Here is a 21,487-nt window from a genome sequence, read left to right on the forward strand (position 1 = left end):
AACGTTTAAAGTTTACCCAGTTTCCAGCGAGTTTTCCAGTTTTCCAGCGGACCAGTCACCTTTCAGGCTATTTTTTGGCCATCTCCAGCAACCATTGGGATTCCAAATAAGTATAACCTTGTTGTACACTTTCCTATCTTCATTTTGATATACTATGGGTCAAATTTGGTTAAGAAACGATTGAGTTACGAAGCTTTGAAAATTGTACAAACTTCCGGCCAAGTGCTCCGAGACACTTAACGGAGTTTTTAACGGAAAAACCAAAATGATGGATGGTGGACAATCTCAGAGACCATTTCTATTGATTTTCAATCTCAAAGACCAAAATGATATGTTATACAAATCTCAGGGACCATTTTGGCTATTTAGACAAAGAGCCACAACAAGTGGCTCAGTAGTAAGGGCGTAGGACTGTGGCTCTCCAAGCAGACAAAGAAAATGTGGAAGGTTTTGAGTTCAATGTTCCGAGTTGGCGAGTCTGCTTAATTGTGGTTATCGTGACTTAATTGCCACCTAGTTGTTCCCTTTTAAAAAAAAAAAAAAAAAAAAAAAAGATGTGAACAAAAAAGAGCTCATTTGAGTTAACAAATGTTTGCTATATGCTAGCCACATATTCGATCCCCACATTAACCACCCAAACTTCTTTTGCAATTGCTGAGTCTCCCTTTGTTTTGATGTAATGGTTAAAACAATTTAAAGATAGGTGGGCATATGAACTGATAAAATGACTTCCTCTACTTTTATCATCTAGAGTTTGAAAACTTTACAGTAACTTTTGTCAATAATATGAACCGTTATATTTTAACCTATGTATATATCTTAACCGACTATTAACGGCTAAGACTCTGCTTGAAATTGCTATTTCTCTTAAATATATTTACTTTTTTTTTTTCTAAATTATTTATGCTCTTTTTCCGGCAATATTTACTCTTCCTCTCTTTGTTGTCCCTCAACCCAACTGACGACAAGCATGAAGAATTCATCTTTCTCCTTCAAACTTACACACCCATTCACGGATGCCTTGGAAAGAAAATTTGAGTAGCTTCATCAGAGCTTCAGATACAATTGTTAGATTAATCCTTTCGGAGTTTTAGAATGTTAAGTGCAGTGCAGCTTAATATTCCAAAGTGCTGCACTCATCACCATAAAATATACAGTCTGGAACTCATGGTCAAGCAACCTATCCCAATATGTTTTTTCATTTTTTTAATATAAGAGGTATCCCATCATACATAGGCATTAGCTAAAAAAAGCTGCAGTCTTTGTAGCAGGAGAAAGACCTTTACGAGCAGAGCTAGAAGACAATTCAATTGCATTACCTTCTCATTAGCACTGGATTTCCCAGAAGAATCCTTCGAAGTAGACTTCTCAGGGACATTTTGAGCGGCAACTAAATTTTGGCCCCGAGGCAAATGGTACACTAAGAGAGAGCTGGTAGCTCCAATGAATATATCTGCGAGAATTCAAATTCGGTTTGAGTTTTAAACTTTTGCACGTTTTCCATTAGACCAATTCGTTGAAATTCAATCCCAAAATTTGTTAATACCAACTTATACAACACATGTTGATCGAACCAAAAAACCAAAAAAAAACAAAAAAACAATTGATATAACACGTAACATTGCAGTTGTTTATTAGTTGGATTTTCAAAGCTTTAGGTACCCAATTGGGCCTTCCTACAATAACCTGATTGGGTTCTGTAGTGTGGGCTTTTGCAAACTTAAGTCATTTTTAAACCCAAACCGCCCTATGCCGCCCTTCATCGGGCGCTTTCGTAAACATAAACCAAAAACCCTAACTGTGCTTTACTCGGGAGTTGTCACGCAGTCCTAGCCCCATCGCACAGATCTTCTCTCTCGTCGTGTTCGACTAGGTAAGGATCTTTATCCTGTAAAACTGTGTAATTTATCCAAATTTTAGTAGATAATTTTGATGATCTGTCGTTAATTTTATGAATATCTGTTCGTATTCTCCTTACTTGAGGATTCAATTAGTCTCTCGTAATGTTCGATCTTCGTTGGATTATAATATACTTTCACATTTTACGTATAATTAGAGCTTGATGTGGTTAGTTCTATTCTATTTAATTTTTTTTTAAATTTAATTTGAACAATTTGATAGCTAGGACTGTAAATAAACTAACTGAGCAACATTGAAATCAGCCCACATAACAAATTTAATGTTTTGAAAACTTGAATTAGTGGATTTTCCAGTTTGTTATCGGTTTTTCGATGTTGAAGTTGCGCAAAAGAACTTATCTTGCTTCTGATGGCGTTTCAGATATAACTTTTGTTTTTTCGAGCTTTTTAGTGTTGATAGTCTGGATACCTCACTAGAGCATTCTCACAAGATTTTTAATCTTCTTCTGTATCATTTTATTGCTAACAGAAAACGTGACACAAAACCGAGCGCAGTGGCGTTCGAGGATTCATACAACCAACCCACATAGTGGGAAAAGGCTTTGTTGTTTTTGTTGTTGTTGTTGTTCTGTATCATTTTATTATAATGGTAATGTGTCAATACTAAAATTTTTTGTTCTGTTTTGATCCACGAAAACCCTGTCTTGATTTTAGTGACTTTTTTTGATGAAAATTTCATTCTCCATGGTGTGGCGTATACTTTTCTTTGTTGGAGGGCTTGTTTGGTACTCTGCTCGAATCCAACTTTTTAAACTCAAAAACAATTTGCAAGTTTTAGGTCTTAAAAAACTTGTTTGGTAAGACTATTTTCAAAAACTGAACTCAAGACTAACTCAAAAATATAGTCTATTATCTAAAAACATAAAAAGTGAGTTTTTAGAGTTTTTAACTTAAACCCACTCATTTCTTTTCTCTCCCTCCTCCCCTCTCACTCCAAATCTATCTCTCTTCTTTCTTTTTTTTTTTTAAACCTTTTTTGTCTCTTCTCCAATCCGTTCTCTTCATTCTCTCGGTTCTTTCTCTCACTCCTCTTCCTCTCTATCTCGTCCAATCCTCTCTTTTCTTTCTCTTTCCTTCAATCATCTCTTACTTTCTTTCCTCCTCTCTCCTGCGACCCCCTCTTTTTAGATCTCTTCGTCTAGTTTAAGTCGTAAGATTTAAAAAATTTAAATCATAAACCAATCAAGTTTTTGAGTCTTAAAGAAAATTGTTTTAAAGAAATGTTCTTAAGAAATGTTTTGAGAAATGATAAAAAAATTTCCAAAAAGATACCAAACATACCCTTAAGTTTTGCTTTTCTTAATGCTGTATCAAACGGTTGCAAGAATTAGTTTTGGATTTGGCATGATACATCTACTTAAGTTACATGATACATCTACTTAAGTTATAATATTTGATCTGTGCCTACTTAGATTTCTTACCTTCTGTTGCCATTTTGTTTAGTAGTATCAGTAGTTTCTGCCATTCAGTTTTTACTTAATACTCAGGTTAATATATCTTGTTCCTTTCCAGGTTCAGCTGTTGGATTAAGAACTTCCCAAAACCCTCGGTTCGAGATGAGGTAATGATTAGTTTGATACGTCAATCCACAATTCTTCTTAGCTTTTATTTTCTGAAGTACTAACAAATTTTCCTTTTCCTTTTGTTTTGTGTTTATCATCCTCGCTTCACAGCCGACCAATGGAGGAAGATGTAAGTTATAGTGCTCTTGAGCTTATTTAGTGCATCTTTGTTATGTCTCTCTTTGCACCATTAAATGTTGTTAGTTTTCATGGAAACAGTGTGAGTCCATACTCTTGTTGCACATCAATTAGTCATTTTTTGGTTCAATGCATCGGCACACCCGTAATTATCTAATGAAATTGTAATTTTTAATTGTGTTATGGTTCAAATGGTCTGTGTATTTCTTTAGGGTCTTGGCATAAACTTTCTAGCAACTATTGACTTCTTGTTCCTGTAATGAAATCATCGTGACTAAACATTTGAGATTGACCTCGCTTGCTAAATGATGTGGTCTCACGTGTCCATTGTCCTGCTCATTACTGAAACCCCTAAATCAACATATTTATTCTTAGTGGTATCATTTTGTGTAAATATGCTTATCGAACCTGAATGCTGCAGGGTGCCAAGAACGAGGAGGAGGAATTCAACACAGGGCCACTTTCTGTCCTTATGATGAGTGTAAAAAATAATACTCAGGTAATGCTTTCCGAGAATCTTATGGTTCTTTGTCTGGAAAGGCTTTACATACCAAGGGCAAGTATTCTTATTCAATTTGGTTCTTGTCGTGCAAACAGGTGCTCATCAATTGCCGTAACAACCGAAAGCTTCTTGGCCGTGTGAGAGCATTTGACAGGCATTGCAACATGGTTCTGGAAAATGTCAGGGAGATGTGGACTGAGGTATTTTCGGTTGGTTCTTTTGCATTTTGATTTCATTGGGATACAGCTTGTGGTTGTTGATCATCGATCATCAACGCTATGTTACTTATCGCTAGTTCTTTTTTAATTGTTTATTTGTCTATGTAGGTGCCGAAGACTGGAAAAGGCAAGAAAAAGGCCCAGCCGGTTAACAAAGACAGGTTCATCAGCAAGATGTTTCTCCGTGGGGACTCTGTTATCATCGTTCTTAGGAATCCGAAGTGAGGTGTGAACGTAGCACACAATTCTAATGACTTGTAGATGTAGTCTGCTGAAAATTGTAGAAGTACTATCGTCAGGAGTTTGAATTACACTTCTTAGAGCAACTTTCCAGTGCTGTATAACTTCGTTTCGATCTCTGTGTGAATTTCAATTGACAGGTACTAAAAGCTCTCTTTAGAGTAACATCCGGTGACTTACAGTTCGTGATCAAATTCTTAACTCTGTTTGAATCTTTGTTAATTTCAATTGACAGGTGTTTGGACTTCATAATCGTAACATATAGAATTACCATGTGCAAGCCGAGATCCCTTTGTAGCCCGGCGGCTTTTCCCGGAGGGGTAAAAATGTCCGGCGGCTGTTTTGCGTGTTTCGTTATATGAATTTGCATTGATATTGATTTTATCGTAGTATAATTGTGAACCCGTTGATCGAACAGCTACAACTCCTTCGATCAAACTTGTTTTCCGTTGTTGTGAACTCATCCGTCTGCATTAGGTTTCCGGACTGGAAATTTCTTCGTTGTGGTATAGGTCCTTGTGCTCGAGTCTTGACCGCGCTGATAGGCAATTAACGTGTCCAAGTCTTTCCTTTATTTATTTTTTAAATTAATTTTCTTTATTTTGACTATTCCTTTGTATTTTTCTCTATTTCTGTACATGTAAAATCAAATTTCTCCACTTGTCCTTTAGATTCTTCCAACAATAAATTGTCAGCGTCAATTAAATCGGTGCTAATATTCGTTAAAATTTTATGGGGCTGCTCCCTGCGACAAAACGCCCATACGTCATTATGATCTTAATTAATCGTGTTTAACGACTTATTATATGGACAGTGGTAGGTAGGTCGTACACGATTTTGAAAAGGCAAAGCTCCGAAAGATGCTTTTGTGCCTAATTCCAAACTCCCTTGCCTCATTCCTTCAAAAGTTTTCATCATTGCAATAAAATAAGTAACGATAAAATTCAAGAATAGGATAATCATACAATCACGTGATATTGTTTTATCTATCTAATTTTGTTATAACACGTTGAGACTTGACATAAATTTTGACATAACTTTAGCATCTATACATGATTCAGAAGTCGTCTAGTAGTCGTTTGGTTTTCAATTTTTGCACTTACATTTTGGTTTTCAGTTTTCATTTTTCTTAAAAACTAAAGTAGCTAAAACGAGTATTCATTTTTTAAGTTTTCGAAAAATTAAAAAAGAATGGTCATCAAAGAATCTCGAATTCATTTGTAAAATGTCATGTTGTTAATCCAAAACACGTGAACAATGGCTCGCGTAAATCATACATCATGCGAGCGTCGTAATGATAACACCAAAAAATTTCTTCAAAGATGATAAGATATTTAGTCATATGGTTTGATTAAGCGGTGGCCGGCGGCCCCGTTAGACTCGGTCCAGAAAAATTCACAAAAACCCCAGAACGACACGCCATGTTTGTTTAAAGTGGACACGTGTCGCCTGATAAACACAAAATATTCAGATGCACACGTAGGTACATACATAAGCAGTCATTGGATTGCAGCCAAATATAAGAGTCCTCCTATCCGGCTGGTTTTACTTTGACAGCTCTCGACTCTGCGCTCAACTGCAACTAAACAACACCCGAAAGCTCGAAATTTGAAAACCGGTGTTTGGATTCCGGTGCAAATACCTCCTATCCGCAGTAAGGAATATCGTTATTCTCGATGGGGAAAGGCGGGGGCTGTGTCCCAAGCAAGAAGAAAGTCCTCTCCGATGCCGCACCAATTCCCGACACCGCCAATAATGCCTCGCGAAGCCCGGCGCCGGCTTCCACCGGCGGCACTCCCAGTTCCGCTCCCAAGCCAAACAACGTTTCTGTCGTCGCCGAATCGCACCCGAATCCGGGCCCGGTTACGAAATTGAGGATATTCATAGTGTTCTACTCGATGTACGGGCACGTGGAGGAGCTGGCCAGGCGGATGAAGAAGGGGGTTGACGGCGTGGAGGGGGCGGAGGGGGTTCTGTACCGGGTGCCCGAGACGCTGCCAGCCGAGGTTTTGGAGAAGATGAAGGCGCCGCCCAAGGACCATGAAATTCCGGAGATTTCGGCGGCTGAGCTGGCGGGGGCGGACGGTGTTTTGTTTGGGTTTCCGACGAGGTTCGGGAGCATGGCGGCGCAGATGAAGGCGTTTTTCGACTCGACCGGGCAGCTGTGGAAGGAGCAGACCCTGGCTGGGAAGCCTGGTGGGTTCTTTGTCAGCACCGGGACTCAAGGCGGCGGCCAAGAAACCACTCTGTAAGCTTTTGCCTCAATTCTCAATTCTAAACTTCTTTTATTAAATTAAAAAATCTAAGAAGTTGAATTGGGAGTTGAATTGTTTGGTTGGTTTTCTCATATGGTTTGCAAAATTGGGTTTTTATGCTTTGTTAATTAATAATTTGTGAAGATTAATGGAGATCATTGTTGCCCAAATGAAGGTTTATCGGTTTTAGCTGCGCAATTGACATGAAATTAATAATTTTTATGGATGGTAGTGTTTGAGTTAGTGGAATTCTTGTTTAATTCGAAATCAGATTAGTAAAGTTTGGGTTTTTGGGTAGCATTGTTCCAATATGCATTTGAAGAAATGATTTTTCCATGTTTTTTAGGGATTAATGTGCATAAATTTGTGAGGTTAAACTTTCAAATTTGTTTTAGAATAAAATGTTACACTATAGGATGCATAAAGCTTGTTTCTTTGTATGGTTATTTAGTTTTGGGCTATTTGTCGCAAACAATCTGAAGCAGAAGCACCTTGTTATTAATTACCCTAGTTTTATGGTATCGGATCCATCCTTCGGTTAAAGTTACTGCTCAGCCTTGAAAGGTGTAAATTGATTAGAAATTTTATTGAGACTTGTGTTCTGCTCTTTTGTCGCAGATGGACGGCAATCACCCAACTAGCACACCACGGAATGCTGTTTGTTCCCGTTGGGTATACTTTTGGAGCTGGCATGTTTAAGATGGACTCTGTAAGAGGGGGTTCTCCGTATGGCGCTGGTGTCTTTGCTGGTGACGGCACAAGAGGCGCAAGTGAAACTGAGTTGGCTCTTGCAGAGCATCAGGGGAAGTATATGGCATCAGTAGTCAAGAAACTTGCCGCCTGATAGTGATTTCCGGATTTTAGCATATTTCTTTGCCATCATTTTCCTGTTCTGTTTGTCGATCTAAATGTATTCCTTCTACGATCGTTCTTGGCATTCTCTTGTTACCTATATCGATGTCAGTTCTTTCTTATGGCTTCACTTCAAGTTGTTATATATGTTCAGAAAGATGTAAAGGTTTTTAATTTGTTCTTTCCCTGATTGTTGTCCAATAATTTGTGAATTTGTGGGGTGTGTCATATTGTATACTTTCGGTTTGAAAACGTGTAATTCAGATAGCACTTGACATATCAATAAAATTCGCACATTTGTTACGATTGGTGTTGATGAAAACTGGTTGAGAACAGTAAGTACTTTGCTGCGAGGAGCAGTTGGCTTTTCTTGTGTGCAAATCTGTAACTACTAGCAATCATCAATGTGGGAATGTTTCTTGGTGTAGAGAAAATCTAACCATGATTGCGTCGGGTAAGTGTACTTCGTTATTCGATTTTCGGGCAAGATGATAGACATCGGCAGTTGATGACAGCAACTGCAGATTGCATTGCTGGGCGATAGGCCATAGGTCTATCAAAACACATTGATCTTGGCTTCATTGGTAAATCCATTGATAGTTATCGCTGCAACATAACGAATTTAAGTTGAACAGAATAATTTAAGTTCGAAACTCTTTCTCTGTAAATTTTAATTAAATTAAATATTGCTTGAATAAAAGATCAGAAATTGTTATTTTGTGTAGGGTGCAATTTAGGCGGATTGGAAGGTCAACCAAATTCTAACCCAACTTTTACAATTTGGGCTCGGGTTCGGGTTGGGTTTTATTCAAGTTTATTTGGACTCGGGTTTAATTGGGTTAGGGTTTAGTTGGGTTGGGTTCGGGTTGCCTAATTTTTTCAAGTTTAATCTTAAACAATTTAATTTCCAATAATTCCTAAAAAAAATTAAGCCAAGTAGCATCAAATCTAGCTAACATTAATTTCATAAATCAATCTACTATAAAGTTTTAGGATTTAGAGACTATGAATATGGGCTTACTAATCAAAGCCCCTTATTCTCTAAAAGCTTAAGTAATTATAAAGGGTAATTTATTAAAAAAATATTAGAAAGGGCATTGGTTTTTGGACTTGGCTCACTTGGGTGTAGTATGAGCATTAATTGAAATGGGTTACAATCTGGTTAGATTTGGTTTGGTTAGTCAGGTTGGGTTTGATTGGGGATGGACGGACAAATGATCAACCCAACTCAACCCAATCAATGAACGGGTTGAAATTGGGTTGGACTTGGACGGATTATAACTTAAAAAAATACTCACTTATTTGGAGTTTAAAGTCGGGTTGGACATAGATGGGTTCGGATTGGCCCAATCCAAGTTGCACCCCTACTTTTTTCATAATGACGTTTTGAACCCTACCGTAGGCGACAAAACATATCATAATTTAGGAGGATCGAAGGAATAGTGACAAGGACAATTTGGCGTCGCGGCAAAGTAGGGAGGTATGTGATTAAGTTTGGGTCAACCGACCCCCATCTTCCCTTGTACATGTTCTATGTAATGACGATTCTCCCTGTCTCCCTTAGGCTTTTAGTTGGTAGTGCAAGGAGTGACACTTTAGCATTTGATGCAGTGTCGTATGCACCTCCTTGTACTGCTCTTCTTTCTTTGCCGTAGCTGGCTTGTTTGCTTCGTGGTAAGCTCTTTTGTAATCTTTGGCGTCTTTACCTGAATAATGCATTATCTTGTTCTCCAACAAAACATAAAAAAAAAAAAAAAAAAAGAAGTAGCGACAAGGGACATTTCCGGAAACTCGGAACGCAGACTCCAACGAATTGCAACATCGTATTAAAGTCGGACCTCGAAAGAAAACTACTTTGTTCAGATTCACTCTCGCAATCACTCTCTCTTCGTTTTTTCGACGACTCCAAATTCGTCGCCGAAAAACAGATATGGCGGACACTCTCGCCGCTCTGAGGTCTCTAATGGCGTCCCACTCTCCGCCTCTCGACGCCTTGGTCGTCCCTTCTGAAGATTACCACCAGGTCTGTCTCAATCTGTCAATTTTAATTATGCCCTTGTCACTCGACTTTAACGTTGTTTCGATGAAACCTTGTATCCGAACATTTTCGATTTTATTCATTTGATCTGTTCCTCTATCAAGATTGGAACTTTTAGATTGCAATTTGTAAATTTTGTGTTTTATTTTTTTATTTACTTTTAAGGATGTTAGGAGTGATTTTTGTGTTGTAATTGCAGAGTGAGTATGTTTCGGCACGAGACAAACGGCGTGAGTTCGTTTCCGGCTTCACCGGGAGTGCTGGTTAGTATTGTGATGTTGTTTAAGGATGCTGCTGTCTAAATTTGATTGCTTTAAGTTGAATTTTGAAGCTTTTAATGTTGTCGTGTTAAATTGTGTTCAGGTTTGGCACTTATAACGAAGAATGAAGCGCGGCTATGGACCGATGGTCGGTACTTTTTGCAGGCAACGCAGCAACTCAGTGACCAGTGGCAGCTTATGCGAATGGGAGAAGACCCGACTGTCGATGTCTGGATGGCAGATGTGAGTCACTGCTTCTTTGAGTAACTTCTGTTGTTATTTTCAATGTTGTATATTCAGTACTTTTGACCTTTTTCTATCGACGCTGGCATTAATTTACAAGTTGGTTCTAAATGATGACTCCAGTTAAATTACCTGTGACTTTGCGGATTCTTGTTTGCCGCTGTATTAAGTGACTTTTGTGATTTGTTTTTGTAGAATCTTCCTGAAGGTTCAGCCATTGGTATTGATCCTTGGTGCGCGTCAATAAACACTGCGCAACTATGGGAGCGTGCCTTTGCCAAGAAACAACAGAAGTTGGTTCAGACTTCCACAAATTTGGTAGATGAAGTTTGGAATAATCGCCCCCCTGTGGAAATTAATCCGGTCATTGTACATCCTTTGGAATATGCTGGTCGTTCTGTTGTGGATAAGTTGAAGGATTTAAGACAAAAAATCGTACAAGGGAACGCTCGCGGTATAATCATCTCAGCGCTTGATGAGGTTAGTCTGTTTGGTCTGTTGCTTTATGTGGCATCCTACTTTACTCTATTTTGATTTTGTCATGCGGTATCTCAATTTAATTGCTACTCTACAGGTTGCTTGGTTGTATAATATTCGTGGCACTGATGTTGCCTACAGTCCAGTTGTTCATGCATTTGCTATCGTGACATCCAAATCGGCTTTCTTTTATGTTGACAAAAGGAAGGTTTCTGCTGAGGTCAGTTAAACCATACACAGTTGATATACTATCATAAATAATACACACACACACATAGATACACACACATATCATCTTATTAAGCAACCTTCATAAGGCAGTGAATATTGGCTTGAAGTTATCAAGCCACCGGTAATAATAGATGCATTTACTATTTTCCATCACCAATTTTTGTGTCTTTAACTGATAACATTAATTGTACCCTTTGGACAAAATTATGCTGTCCCCCATTTCTTTTTCGTATATCCTTTTTTCCATGTCAGAATGCTAGAGTGAGCATGAGCAGTTAATTGGTTTAGTAGACATATCTGACAAATTCACTCGATATGCAGGTAAACTCTTATTTGGAAGAATATGGGATTGCTGTCCGGGACTATAAAGCAGTGAGCTCGGATGTTGCCTTGCTTGCGTCTAATCAGCTCAAACCTTCATCTACAGTTAAAGGAACTGAAGCTGAAAAGGGTAATGGTGGAAACAAAGCAGAAGAAACAGATAATGACCTCATATGGGCTGACCCTGGTTCATGCTGTTATGCTTTGTATTCAAGACTAAACCCCGAAAAAGTTATTTTACAGCAGTCGCCTTTGGCCCTAGCAAAAGCTCTAAAGGTAGCATGCTGCACTTCCTATCCTGTGGAGATAGCAATTTGTTTCTGATAGTTGTGCCAGTGATTTTTTTCTATTCATTTTTTCTTATCAACTGATTGCTCTAAAATTTTAGAACCCGGTCGAATTGGAAGGGTTAAAGAAAGCTCATATCCGGGATGGTGCAGCTGTTGTGCAATATCTTGTGTGGTTTGATAAGCAGGTAAATTGTGACACGTATGGTATTGTAATATCTTTAAATTTCTAAACAATATTTTCTTAGTTTCTATTCTATATGTTTTCCAGATTTTGATGCGTTTAGTTTCCTAGATTTGCAGCAATATGAAAGGCCTGAACTAATGCTTGAGCTTGTATAATAAAAATGCAGGCGCAGGAGATATATGGGGCTTCTGGTTTCTTTTCGGAGGGGGAGGCAACAGATAAGAAAAACCACTCGTAAGTTTGAGTCTCCTTGTTGAATTTCATACCTCTCATTGTGTGGATGAGATGCATCATGATCTTGATATGGTATGATTTACGATGTCAGCAAGATGTGAAAATCACACATAGAACTGCTTTTGTCCAATTGCAGTTAATGATCATCCATTCTATGGACTTTCATACAGTTGATGCCTTATACCGTTCTATGCTTAATTTAATATTTTAGTTGCTCAATATACGCTGAGTGGCACAAATTTTTATAATTCTATTATATATTTGCATGTTGATTGAATCGAATGAACTATGACAGGAAAACTGCAAAGCTAACCGAGGTGACTGTAAGTGATAAGCTGGAGGGCTTTCGAGCATCAAAAGAGGTAGTGTGAACTTTTAATACGAAAATCCAACATGACGGTAGCAAAATTCCTTTGATACAAGTGTGCTTTTCCCTCATATATATTTCTTGGATCCTGTGATGTTCTTTCTATTTGGTATATTTGCAATCATGGTTCTGACTGTAAAAACTCTCTTCCACACTCAATAATATTTGCAACAAGCGGATACAGAAAATGAAATATGCTGTTCAATTTATTGTTAGATGTTTACTTGTATGCTTATCTACCTCCATGCATGTTTGGTTTGCTTGACATGATATGAATTTCTTTTTCTGTCATATTTGCAGAACTTTAGAGGTTTAAGTTTCCCTACTATTTCGTCTGTTGGCCCAAATGCGGCAATCATTCATTATTCACCAGAAGCAGAAACTTGTGCTGAGTTTGATCCGGACAGCATATATCTTTTTGACTCTGGGGCACAGGTTTGTCAAATGTCATGGAAGGTTCCGCTGATAAAAATTACCGACCAATTTCATTTTTAATGTTCTAGTGTATCATTTACTCACGATGCTTCTGTTTCTTTAATTTTTAATGTTGATGGCATGGTTGCAGTATCTTGATGGAACAACTGATATAACACGGACGGTTCATTTTGGCAAACCTTCAGCGCATGAGAAAGCGTGCTATACGGCAGTAAGTTCTTTTTGTTCTTCTCTTTTGTGACATTGTTATTTGGTAGTTGAGCTCATCGTAATTTGAACGTTGTTGTCCCAACTCTGTTTTTCTGTGGCTTGAATTGCAAAAGTCTTGTAATGGTTCATTCATTCTGCTATTAATGATTCATTGTCACCAGACTCACCACCTACAGTTTTTAACAACCGTATCCCACCCTGACCCTCAGCACCTTCCCCAAGCTTATTACTATCTTTGTTAAGATTTCAGTTTACCATGTCACAAAATAACCACGCAAACACAATGAAGCAGTACAATCCATATTAGCTTTTTACACTTGAAACTCAAATCCAAATCCCCATTTTATATCCTTCCATCTAAATGAACCCTTAGATTCAGCTGATAACCTACGAGTTATGAATTTAGATTCACAATGGAATTTCAATATTTTCAGATATTATTTTTGATTCTATGTGTTAGATGAATTTTGAATCTTTGATTCACAACGGCTGAATCCATTCTGTCTGCATGTGTAGACTGTTATCCCAAAATTTATTCAAGTCAATACTCATGTTAGGTTCTATGAACTAGCTTGACATGCTGCATTACTTTTGCAGGTCCTCAAAGGTCATATAGGTCTCGGGAATGCTCGATTTCCTAATGGAACCAATGGTATTTCATGTTTTTATCTTCTTTTTGTTCTTTCAAATTTTAATCAGATTTTTCAAGTGTAATTTTGTAAGTATATCATTGTTGAATACATTTACATTCACAATCTTTTTACAGGTCATGCCCTTGACATTCTTGCTCGAGTTCCTTTGTGGAAGAGTGGTCTAGATTATCGACATGGTACCGGTCATGGGATTGGGTCTTATCTAAATGTTCATGAAGGTAAATATTAACTACAACTGCTCATCCTTTACTCTCCAGTGCATTGTTTTTGAGCTGATAAATGAATTTTCATTTCTATCTTCCATTGGCACTGGTTGAGCAGGTCCACATTTGATTAGTTTCAGACCACATGCTCGAAATGTCCCGCTGCAAGCTTCCATGACTGTAACAGATGGTTAGTTTCAGTATATACAATTGTTGTTGTCATTAGTATATTATTTGTTTCATTTTACGCTTGTACAAGAACTTTCTCAAACTTAACAAAGAAGGAATTAAATCCCACATACCAGAGGATAGCCATGCATCGTGATTTATAGATATTGCTTAGGTTTTCCTCTTAATTCTTTTGTTGATTATCCGTGCTCTCTAGTAGTCATGTTTCTTTTGTTGATTATCGTGATTTATAGATACTAATTAGTCTTACTCTTTGAGGCCATGCTTGGTTTATAAATTGGTTTGAGTATCCATGAATGTGAATAATTATGAGCTTCTTGAATGGGACTGTGTGAATTGTAATTGACTCCACCGAAACTGCACTTTTCAGAACCTGGATACTACGAGGATGGCAATTTCGGTATAAGATTGGAGAACGTGCTTATAGTCAACGAAGCTGATACAAAATTCAACTTCGGTGACAAGGGTTACTTACAATTTGAGCATATAACTTGGGTAAGCTTGCTTTAGTCTCTATTAATTCAACTGTTATGCAATGTGATTGTGCAATTTATTACTTTCCTTACTGTGAAATAGTTCGATTTCCATGCTATGCATGCCTTTTCTTTCCTTTTTCTTTTCGTTTGGACGACTCGCACATAAACATTGGACATGAACTTAATTTGTACACGAGTTAACGTAGTCACCCAATGGCCTGGCATTTACGTTATTACGACACTTTCTCACTCAGTTTATAGAGGTCAATAAAAGTTGAGCTGATGTAGAATTTTCTATCCGTTCTATTCTCTTTCCAGGCACCATACCAGAGAAAGTTGATCGACTTGAGTCTTTTAGTACCTGAAGAATTGGAATGGCTCAACACCTACCATTCCAAATGTAAGGATATTCTGGCTCCGTACTTGGATGAATCCGAGAAGGCGTGGCTGAAAAAAGCCACTGAACCCATAAGCGTATGAGCTGCATCCCTCCCTCGTCTCTCCAGGAGAATCAGACACGTGTGCTTTCTGAATGTGCATATTGACTCAATAATCAAGATGAGTAGTATCTCTTGTGCCATCCGTTTTTATGATTATTTATTTGGAAACTTTGCTTCCTTCTTTTACAAGTCTTCGTTGTTTAGACATCGATAATGCATATTCCTGCTTTCCAATGTTACTGAGAAATCGGACCTATGACACCGATGATTGGATTCTGTGGACTGTTAGCCTTGACGATTAGTTATATGTGCGTGCCTCGAGTCCTATTATCACGCAGTCTCAACTTTCCGGCATGGGGCGTTGATCTCGCATAGCCTTGCCAATTCGGACTCTGCATTGGACGAACTGCTTCGCCAATCCAAATAACATTCGAATTACAACTGAACTCGACCAAATCACTCCGCATTCTTTGAATTAACTGCAATCATGTGTTCTAATTTTACGACATGAAAAAACATGATTAACTTGAAATATCGTTAATCATGCATGGTTATGTGTTTCTCCTACTATGAACACGTTATTCTCAGTATTCCAAAAATCGACCTAGGCGGTGATGGCCCGCCGCGATTTAGGTCAAATTGTTTCAAAAAATCGGTTTGGAGCTAAGTGGCGCCTAGGCGGCGGGCTAGGCAGCACCTAAGAGGCTCCTAGGCGGTTTGGTTTTTTTTTTTTTTTTTTTTTTTTGTCAGTTTTTTATTAATTGTGTGCTTTTTTAGTTTTTTTAGTTTCATAGTGGTATATTTATGGAAGTGGTGTCCTTATTTTGCAAAGGATGGATTGACTATAAGTTCATCTAATTGTGAAATGAATTGGAGCACTTTTGAGGGGATAAATACAAAGAAAAGAAATAAACTAGATACAACGAGGTTAAATAATTTAATCTATGTCCAATCCAATGAAAGGATTATTAACTAGAAGAATTTAGTTTATCATCCAAGAATACTCCTCATTATGATTATATGCTTACTGTTTTTTAAATATTGAACTTGTTGGATGGATGTACTTTGTATATTCTTCTACTTCTACTTCTACTTTTGCATTTTATCATATGGGGTGTAATATCCATACACCCTTTTTTACTTCTCACGCATTCTTCTAATTTTCAGCTTTCGGATTAAATGAATCGAAGAAGATCAAAGGATAAAAATTAACAACGGGTGTGTGGAAATCACCACCCTTTATCATTCTTTTATTATCTATACAAGTAGGCACTTATTACAAGGTAAATTATAAATTTACATAAATCCGCCTAGACTCTGCTTAGGCGCTAGACTCCTGCCCGTCACCTTATTAGCGCCTAACATTTTCTAAAACCTTGGTTATTCTTCCTGCTTGGTAGCTCACCATAACGGTGTTACTCTCTTCTCACTGCACGTCGAAACCATCGTTTGACTTGGATCTTGATCTTTTCCTTGCTACCCATATAATGTTGATAGATGAAACTCAGGAATGAGTAAATGCGAAGCTTAATCTTTGGAGAGAAGTGTTGGAATCTAAAGTTCAGTGCAAACGAAGGCGTGAGGATTGGAGATTAGGAAGTACCAAGGAACAACTGATTTCGCTACCTAGGATCTATCTTGCAAAAGAACGGAGAGTTGGATTGAGACCTCAACCATAGAATACAAGCTGGATGGATGAAGTGGAATAGTGCATCCGGCGTGTTGTGTGACCGTCGTATGTTACTGAAGCTTAAGGGAAAATTTTATATGACGACAATAAGGCCAACAATGCTTTATGGCACGGAATGTTGGGGGGGGGGGGTGAAGCATCAACACGTACCTAAAATAGGTGTAGCGGAGATGAAAATGCTTCGTTGAATGTGTGGGCACGCAAGAAATGATAAGATTAGGAATGAGGATATTCGAAATAAAGTAGGAGTAGCTGAAATTGAAGGAAAGATAAGAGAAAATCGGTTACGGTTGTTTGGACATGTGAAACGAATGCCTACTGACACTCTAGTTAGAAGATGCGATTATGGGATAAAGGTTCAGGGTCAAAGGAGTAAAAGAAGACCTAGGAAGACTTTGGAAGAGACTCTAAGAAAAATCTATTGATCAACTAGACCTTATGTAAAAATGCATTTTGCGCATAGACCAGCTTTTTTCTTATGATTTAGAATTGGTCATTGTTTGCCAAGAGAGCAACAAAATGCCTAAGAACTTTCTACCAAGTCCAAGTCCTTCATGAGTTACACGATTGTTTTAAAGTCCCGTGAAACAAATTCCCCCTTAGGAGTGGTAATGCGTGCATGATAAAAGATAATCATCATAAGGCTCATGTCGAAAGACGTCTTGAATTTCGTTTAGGTATGACTTCTTTTACTTGTTTAGGTGTTTTTATTTTTCACGGTAAATCAAAGAGAATTCATTTTAAAGCTTCAGTAGACCAGGCAAAGGCTTGTCTTTTGGTTTGGAAAGGTGATTTATCTAGCATAACTAATTATTAATTTTAGGTCAACCACCATAGGATAGACCAGTGGTTGGAGACGAATTCCAGACATGTATTCTATACGGCACGTTCTGGGTTTGATTTTTGGCAACAGTGAATCACACGATAGTGGTCAAGAAGAGGCTAAACAAATAATATCACTCTAAGTAGGTCAAAAGTTAGATTATATCACATGACAATTTCAAAAGTACATCTGCAAAATGATTTATATTACAAGCACCGAGTCCAAGGACTCTGAATGTACAAGACAACAATATTAATGTGTGTATACAAATAGGGAATTATTATTAGCACTTCAAAAAGTGCTAATAACAATTCCTTACAAATAAAAGAGAAATATTATGATACACTTGTACATTTACATAATTGTCATATAATTATAGGCATGTATATTTACTAGGGATGCGGTTTGAGTTGGGTCAATCCGAATCCGTCATGCTCAATTTGGTTTCAAATCGATCAAGTGGGTTAAAATGAAAGAAAAACCAACCCAAACCCAACCCGACTTCAACTCGATCATTTATTGGGTTGGATTGGATTGATTCTTTGCAAATACATCACTTCCCTGGATCTTTGACGCACATACAAATGACTTACTCTCACTTAAATTCACTATGCTTTGCGAATTGAGAGAGGGCATTACAAGACGAACCTCCCTTTTCCAAAGATTTTGCACCACTTGCTTTCATCTTCTTCACTCTCTCTCAACCTTCTTCGTCCGCCATGATCTTTCTCACCATTTCCTCTATCTCCTCCCTCTCCACCACTTTCTTCCACAGTGGAATCTTAAACCGAACCGCCACACCAAGCTCCTCTGTTAAGAGTGTGGCGTTCATCCTCTGCTCTACTTAGAGCAGCCAAGCAATCATAGCTACTCCGTTCGTGATGCTCTCTGGGTTGAATTCCATCCACAGTGCGACAAAAACCCTCCAACTGCTGGATGGGCCAAAATGTCCACTTGTGGGGCCCAAAAAGGGATGACTACCCCGAGATCCTTGGTCCGGTCCAAGAACCCTTTAGGTAAGTACTTTGATGGGTTATTGCCATCGTCATCGCTTCCACCTGTGAAGAAGGCACCATCCGCTGTTAAGGTAGGCGAGTGTATCACCCAAATGAACCCTTGTTGACTCAGCTCTAAACCCCAAGCGAGTTCGGTCATTTGCTCGAACGACACATAAATCACAGACTCGTTGGGCTGCATGTCTAGCCAATCAAACACCTTTCCCGTCGGAAGGTTATTGGGCCTTAGGAACGACTCAATTGGAAACACGGGCACATTTGTGTACCCGCCCAACAATTTCTCATCTCTAAGTGCTGCAAGAGTCTTGGGCTCTAGATCCTCCCAAATGTTCACTAGAACACCATCACCTTTTGAAGTCTGACGACAAATCTCAACAAAATCAAAGTACTGCTGTCCGGTCCGGTTCAAAAAAGAGTTGACGACGTCTGGTTGTGGAAGCATGGACCTACAGCCGGGGATTTTGATTGGCTCTTTTTGTTCGGTGAACTCTCCTTTGACTTCAAAATCTAGGGTTGGACCATAAACCGTGAGGGAGAGAAACCATGCACTGCAAGTCTGCAAGGAATATAAACACATTTTGGAAGACGTGTGATTTCCACATACCCCATTTTACTTCTCACACACCTTTTTAATTTTTGGCCGTCGAATTGGATAAATTGAAGAAGATCAACAGACAGAAATTATCAAGGGGTGTGTAAGAAGTAAAATGGGATGTGTGGATAGCACACCCCTTTTGGAATCCCCAACTCATTGGCAATGAAAAATGATTCGGTGCCAAACAAGTCTACGATAAGCACCGTGGGGCAAAACTCCATGGCAAGTAAGGCTGACCGGAACGCATGTCGTACTTCTTGCATCATGACTGCAAGGATTGTCACAACAGCAGCATTAGGAGCGACAAGGCCGGAAATGTCTGGCGATGGGAGTTCGACGACTCGACAGAGTTTTGGGTTTGCGGCTGTGTTAATGAGTTGAGACTCGGCCTCGGAGGTGTGAGATGAGACGGCAAAGATTGTGACAGTGAAGTTTTGGTGTGTGACAAGTCGTTTTCCGAGCTCGAGGACTGGGATGAGGTGCCCCATTCCTGGGCTGCACAGTAGTGCTGCATGTTGCTTTGAGCTGGTGATCTCCATGGACTTCGTGATAGAGAGTTTGTTTTTTTGCTGGAATTTAAGAAAAAAATCAAAGGGACAGTAGGAGTTTATAGGGAAGAGAAAGTAATCACATATGTTTTAGGCCACCATGCATGTATGTGGTCCTGAGTCTAGTACACATGCATGGGAGATTTAGATGCGATATTTATCCATTATATTCTTTGATCGAAATCTTATTAGTTTTCAATCAAAATCTTTTGAATTACACCACAAATATTAGTATTAATAGATTTCTATGTCAATTTATTTATTTTTAATTTTTTTTTAATTTAACCTTAAACTTAAAAGGGAAATAATACTTACCTTCCCCGCTTATCATCATGTATTCCACTAACAAATTAAACTACATTTTTAATGCATTAAAATCATATATTCTAACTTTTCACCTTAAAAGCATGAAAAGAAACACTTTTTACCTTTCCCATTTGTTTTTTTAGACCATCTCCAAAGGAGATGTCAAATCCTAAGTGAAATGTCATGTAATTAAATTTGAAAGTAGGAGCAAGCTCCAACCGATATGTCAATCCTATGTGGATTGACATATGAGAGCATCTCCAAGAGAACGATCAAATTCGTTTTGATGAGCCATGTAGATAAATGAACGATCAAATTCGTTTTGATGAGCCATGTAGATAAAACGTTGCTCAAATCGTATAGGAAATTGAGTAGTTAACTTGCCACATTAGTTATTACAATACGGTTTTGTTTGTTTTATTTGCCTACACCATTTTCTTTTAGTAGAATGATAGTGTTAGTGTGCTAATTGCTAAATAGTTAGTTGTTAGGAGAAAGATGAATCAATAGAGATCAAACCCGCATCAGATTGTATAAAAATAATTGTTTTTCACTACTATAATAAAACATTATTTGCATTTGTCTACACCAGTGAAAATGCTCTAAAGACACTCTTTAAAGTTTGCTAGTGCCAATGATCTCATTAAGCCCTTATCAGCGAATTATAAACCACTGCAACCGTGGTCAACTATCCTTCACGGTTTGGACTTTTGATATCTAAAGTTGTTTCCGATGGTGGTGCTTCAGTATCAGTACACTCAATTTCCAAGCCCTCAGAAACCATTGTCAGTAGGGACAGTATGAAATAGATTTTCTCTTCTGGGCATAACGGAAGAAAGTTGAGATTTTACCATAAAATCAATTGATAATATGGAGAGTGGTTAAATTACTTGTAAGCACACGCAAGGTCTCTCATTTCATCAATGTGGGATGCATTCTCAACACGCCTAATATGAAGAGTAACACAACTACTTATAAGCACACATAATATCTCTCCTCTCATCAATTCATTCTCAACATGCCTAATATGGAGAGTAGCCCAACTGATATGGAGAGTAGTCCAACTACTTATAAACACACGCAAGATCTCTTCTTTCATCAATGTGGGATTCATTCTCAACAAGCCTTCATCACGTGTGGCGAATTTTAAGTCTAACATGTGGACAATACAACTTGGGTGACGTCAAGCACGTGTGGCTGTTGGGCTTCACATGTGAGATATTCTGCTTTAATACCATGAAAAAAGTTGAGGTTCCACCATAAAATCAATTGACAATATAGAGAACAACTCAACTACTTATAAGTACATGTAATGTCACTTTTCTCATTAATATGGATTCAGTTTCAACAATAGGGCCTTGCGCATGAGCTCATCACACCGCTCGTTTTTAAGTTATAAAATGAAATGTCAGGCTTACCTACCGGTTTATCAACCCGCAAAAACCGGTTTTTAATATATATATATATATTGCATAAGTAGGTGTATCAAATTCAAACCAACAAAACAAAATCAAATTTATAGCTTACGTACACTTAAGATTTTGTTGGAATTTTTCTTTTGTTACATTACCC

The 21,487-nt window shown here is 38.1% G+C and overlaps 3 protein-coding genes and 1 pseudogene across 4 annotated transcripts; 3 read left to right on the forward strand and 1 right to left on the reverse strand.

Annotated features, from left to right (window-relative positions):
• Positions 1-1,727: 1,727 nt before the first annotated feature.
• Positions 1,728-4,744, forward strand: LOC103963179 (probable small nuclear ribonucleoprotein Sm D2). 2 transcript variants are annotated; one of them, XM_048589529.1, is made up of 7 exons: positions 1,755-1,873; positions 2,389-2,458; positions 3,432-3,480; positions 3,593-3,611; positions 4,041-4,118; positions 4,217-4,321; positions 4,448-4,744. In XM_048589529.1, exons 3-7 carry the CDS (start codon positions 3,476-3,478, stop codon positions 4,562-4,564), a joined length of 324 nt encoding a protein of 107 aa, XP_048445486.1. In that variant the 5' UTR covers positions 1,755-1,873; positions 2,389-2,458; positions 3,432-3,475; the 3' UTR covers positions 4,565-4,744. The 2 variants fall into 2 exon arrangements, with proteins under 2 accessions (XP_009374229.3, XP_048445486.1); XM_009375954.3 differs by lacking the exon at positions 2,389-2,458 and having other exon boundaries at positions 1,728-1,873.
• Positions 4,745-6,166: 1,422 nt separating this feature from the next.
• On the forward strand, positions 6,167-7,989 carry LOC125468307 (probable NAD(P)H dehydrogenase (quinone) FQR1-like 2). The gene is made up of 2 exons (XM_048589535.1): positions 6,167-6,827; positions 7,453-7,989. The coding sequence occupies exons 1-2, from the start codon at positions 6,256-6,258 to the stop codon at positions 7,676-7,678; spliced, it is 798 nt and encodes a 265-aa protein (XP_048445492.1). The 5' UTR covers positions 6,167-6,255; the 3' UTR covers positions 7,679-7,989.
• Positions 7,990-9,442: 1,453 nt separating this feature from the next.
• LOC103963181 (aminopeptidase P1) lies at positions 9,443-15,213 on the forward strand. The gene is made up of 16 exons (XM_009375958.3): positions 9,443-9,709; positions 9,924-9,987; positions 10,088-10,227; positions 10,423-10,707; positions 10,802-10,924; positions 11,257-11,532; positions 11,645-11,731; positions 11,897-11,964; positions 12,260-12,326; positions 12,632-12,766; positions 12,897-12,977; positions 13,574-13,628; positions 13,743-13,847; positions 13,951-14,022; positions 14,392-14,516; positions 14,816-15,213. The coding sequence occupies exons 1-16, from the start codon at positions 9,617-9,619 to the stop codon at positions 14,975-14,977; spliced, it is 1,938 nt and encodes a 645-aa protein (XP_009374233.2). The 5' UTR covers positions 9,443-9,616; the 3' UTR covers positions 14,978-15,213.
• A 2,536-nt stretch (positions 15,214-17,749) lies between these two features.
• On the reverse strand, positions 17,750-19,602 carry LOC103963187 (annotated as a pseudogene).
• Positions 19,603-21,487: the final 1,885 nt, after the last annotated feature.

The sequence above is a fragment of a genome, unplaced genomic scaffold (assembly GCF_019419815.1).
Source record: "Pyrus x bretschneideri cultivar Hongxiangsu unplaced genomic scaffold, Pyrus_bretschneideri_v1 Contig1, whole genome shotgun sequence".
NCBI lineage: Eukaryota > Viridiplantae > Streptophyta > Magnoliopsida > Rosales > Rosaceae > Pyrus > Pyrus x bretschneideri.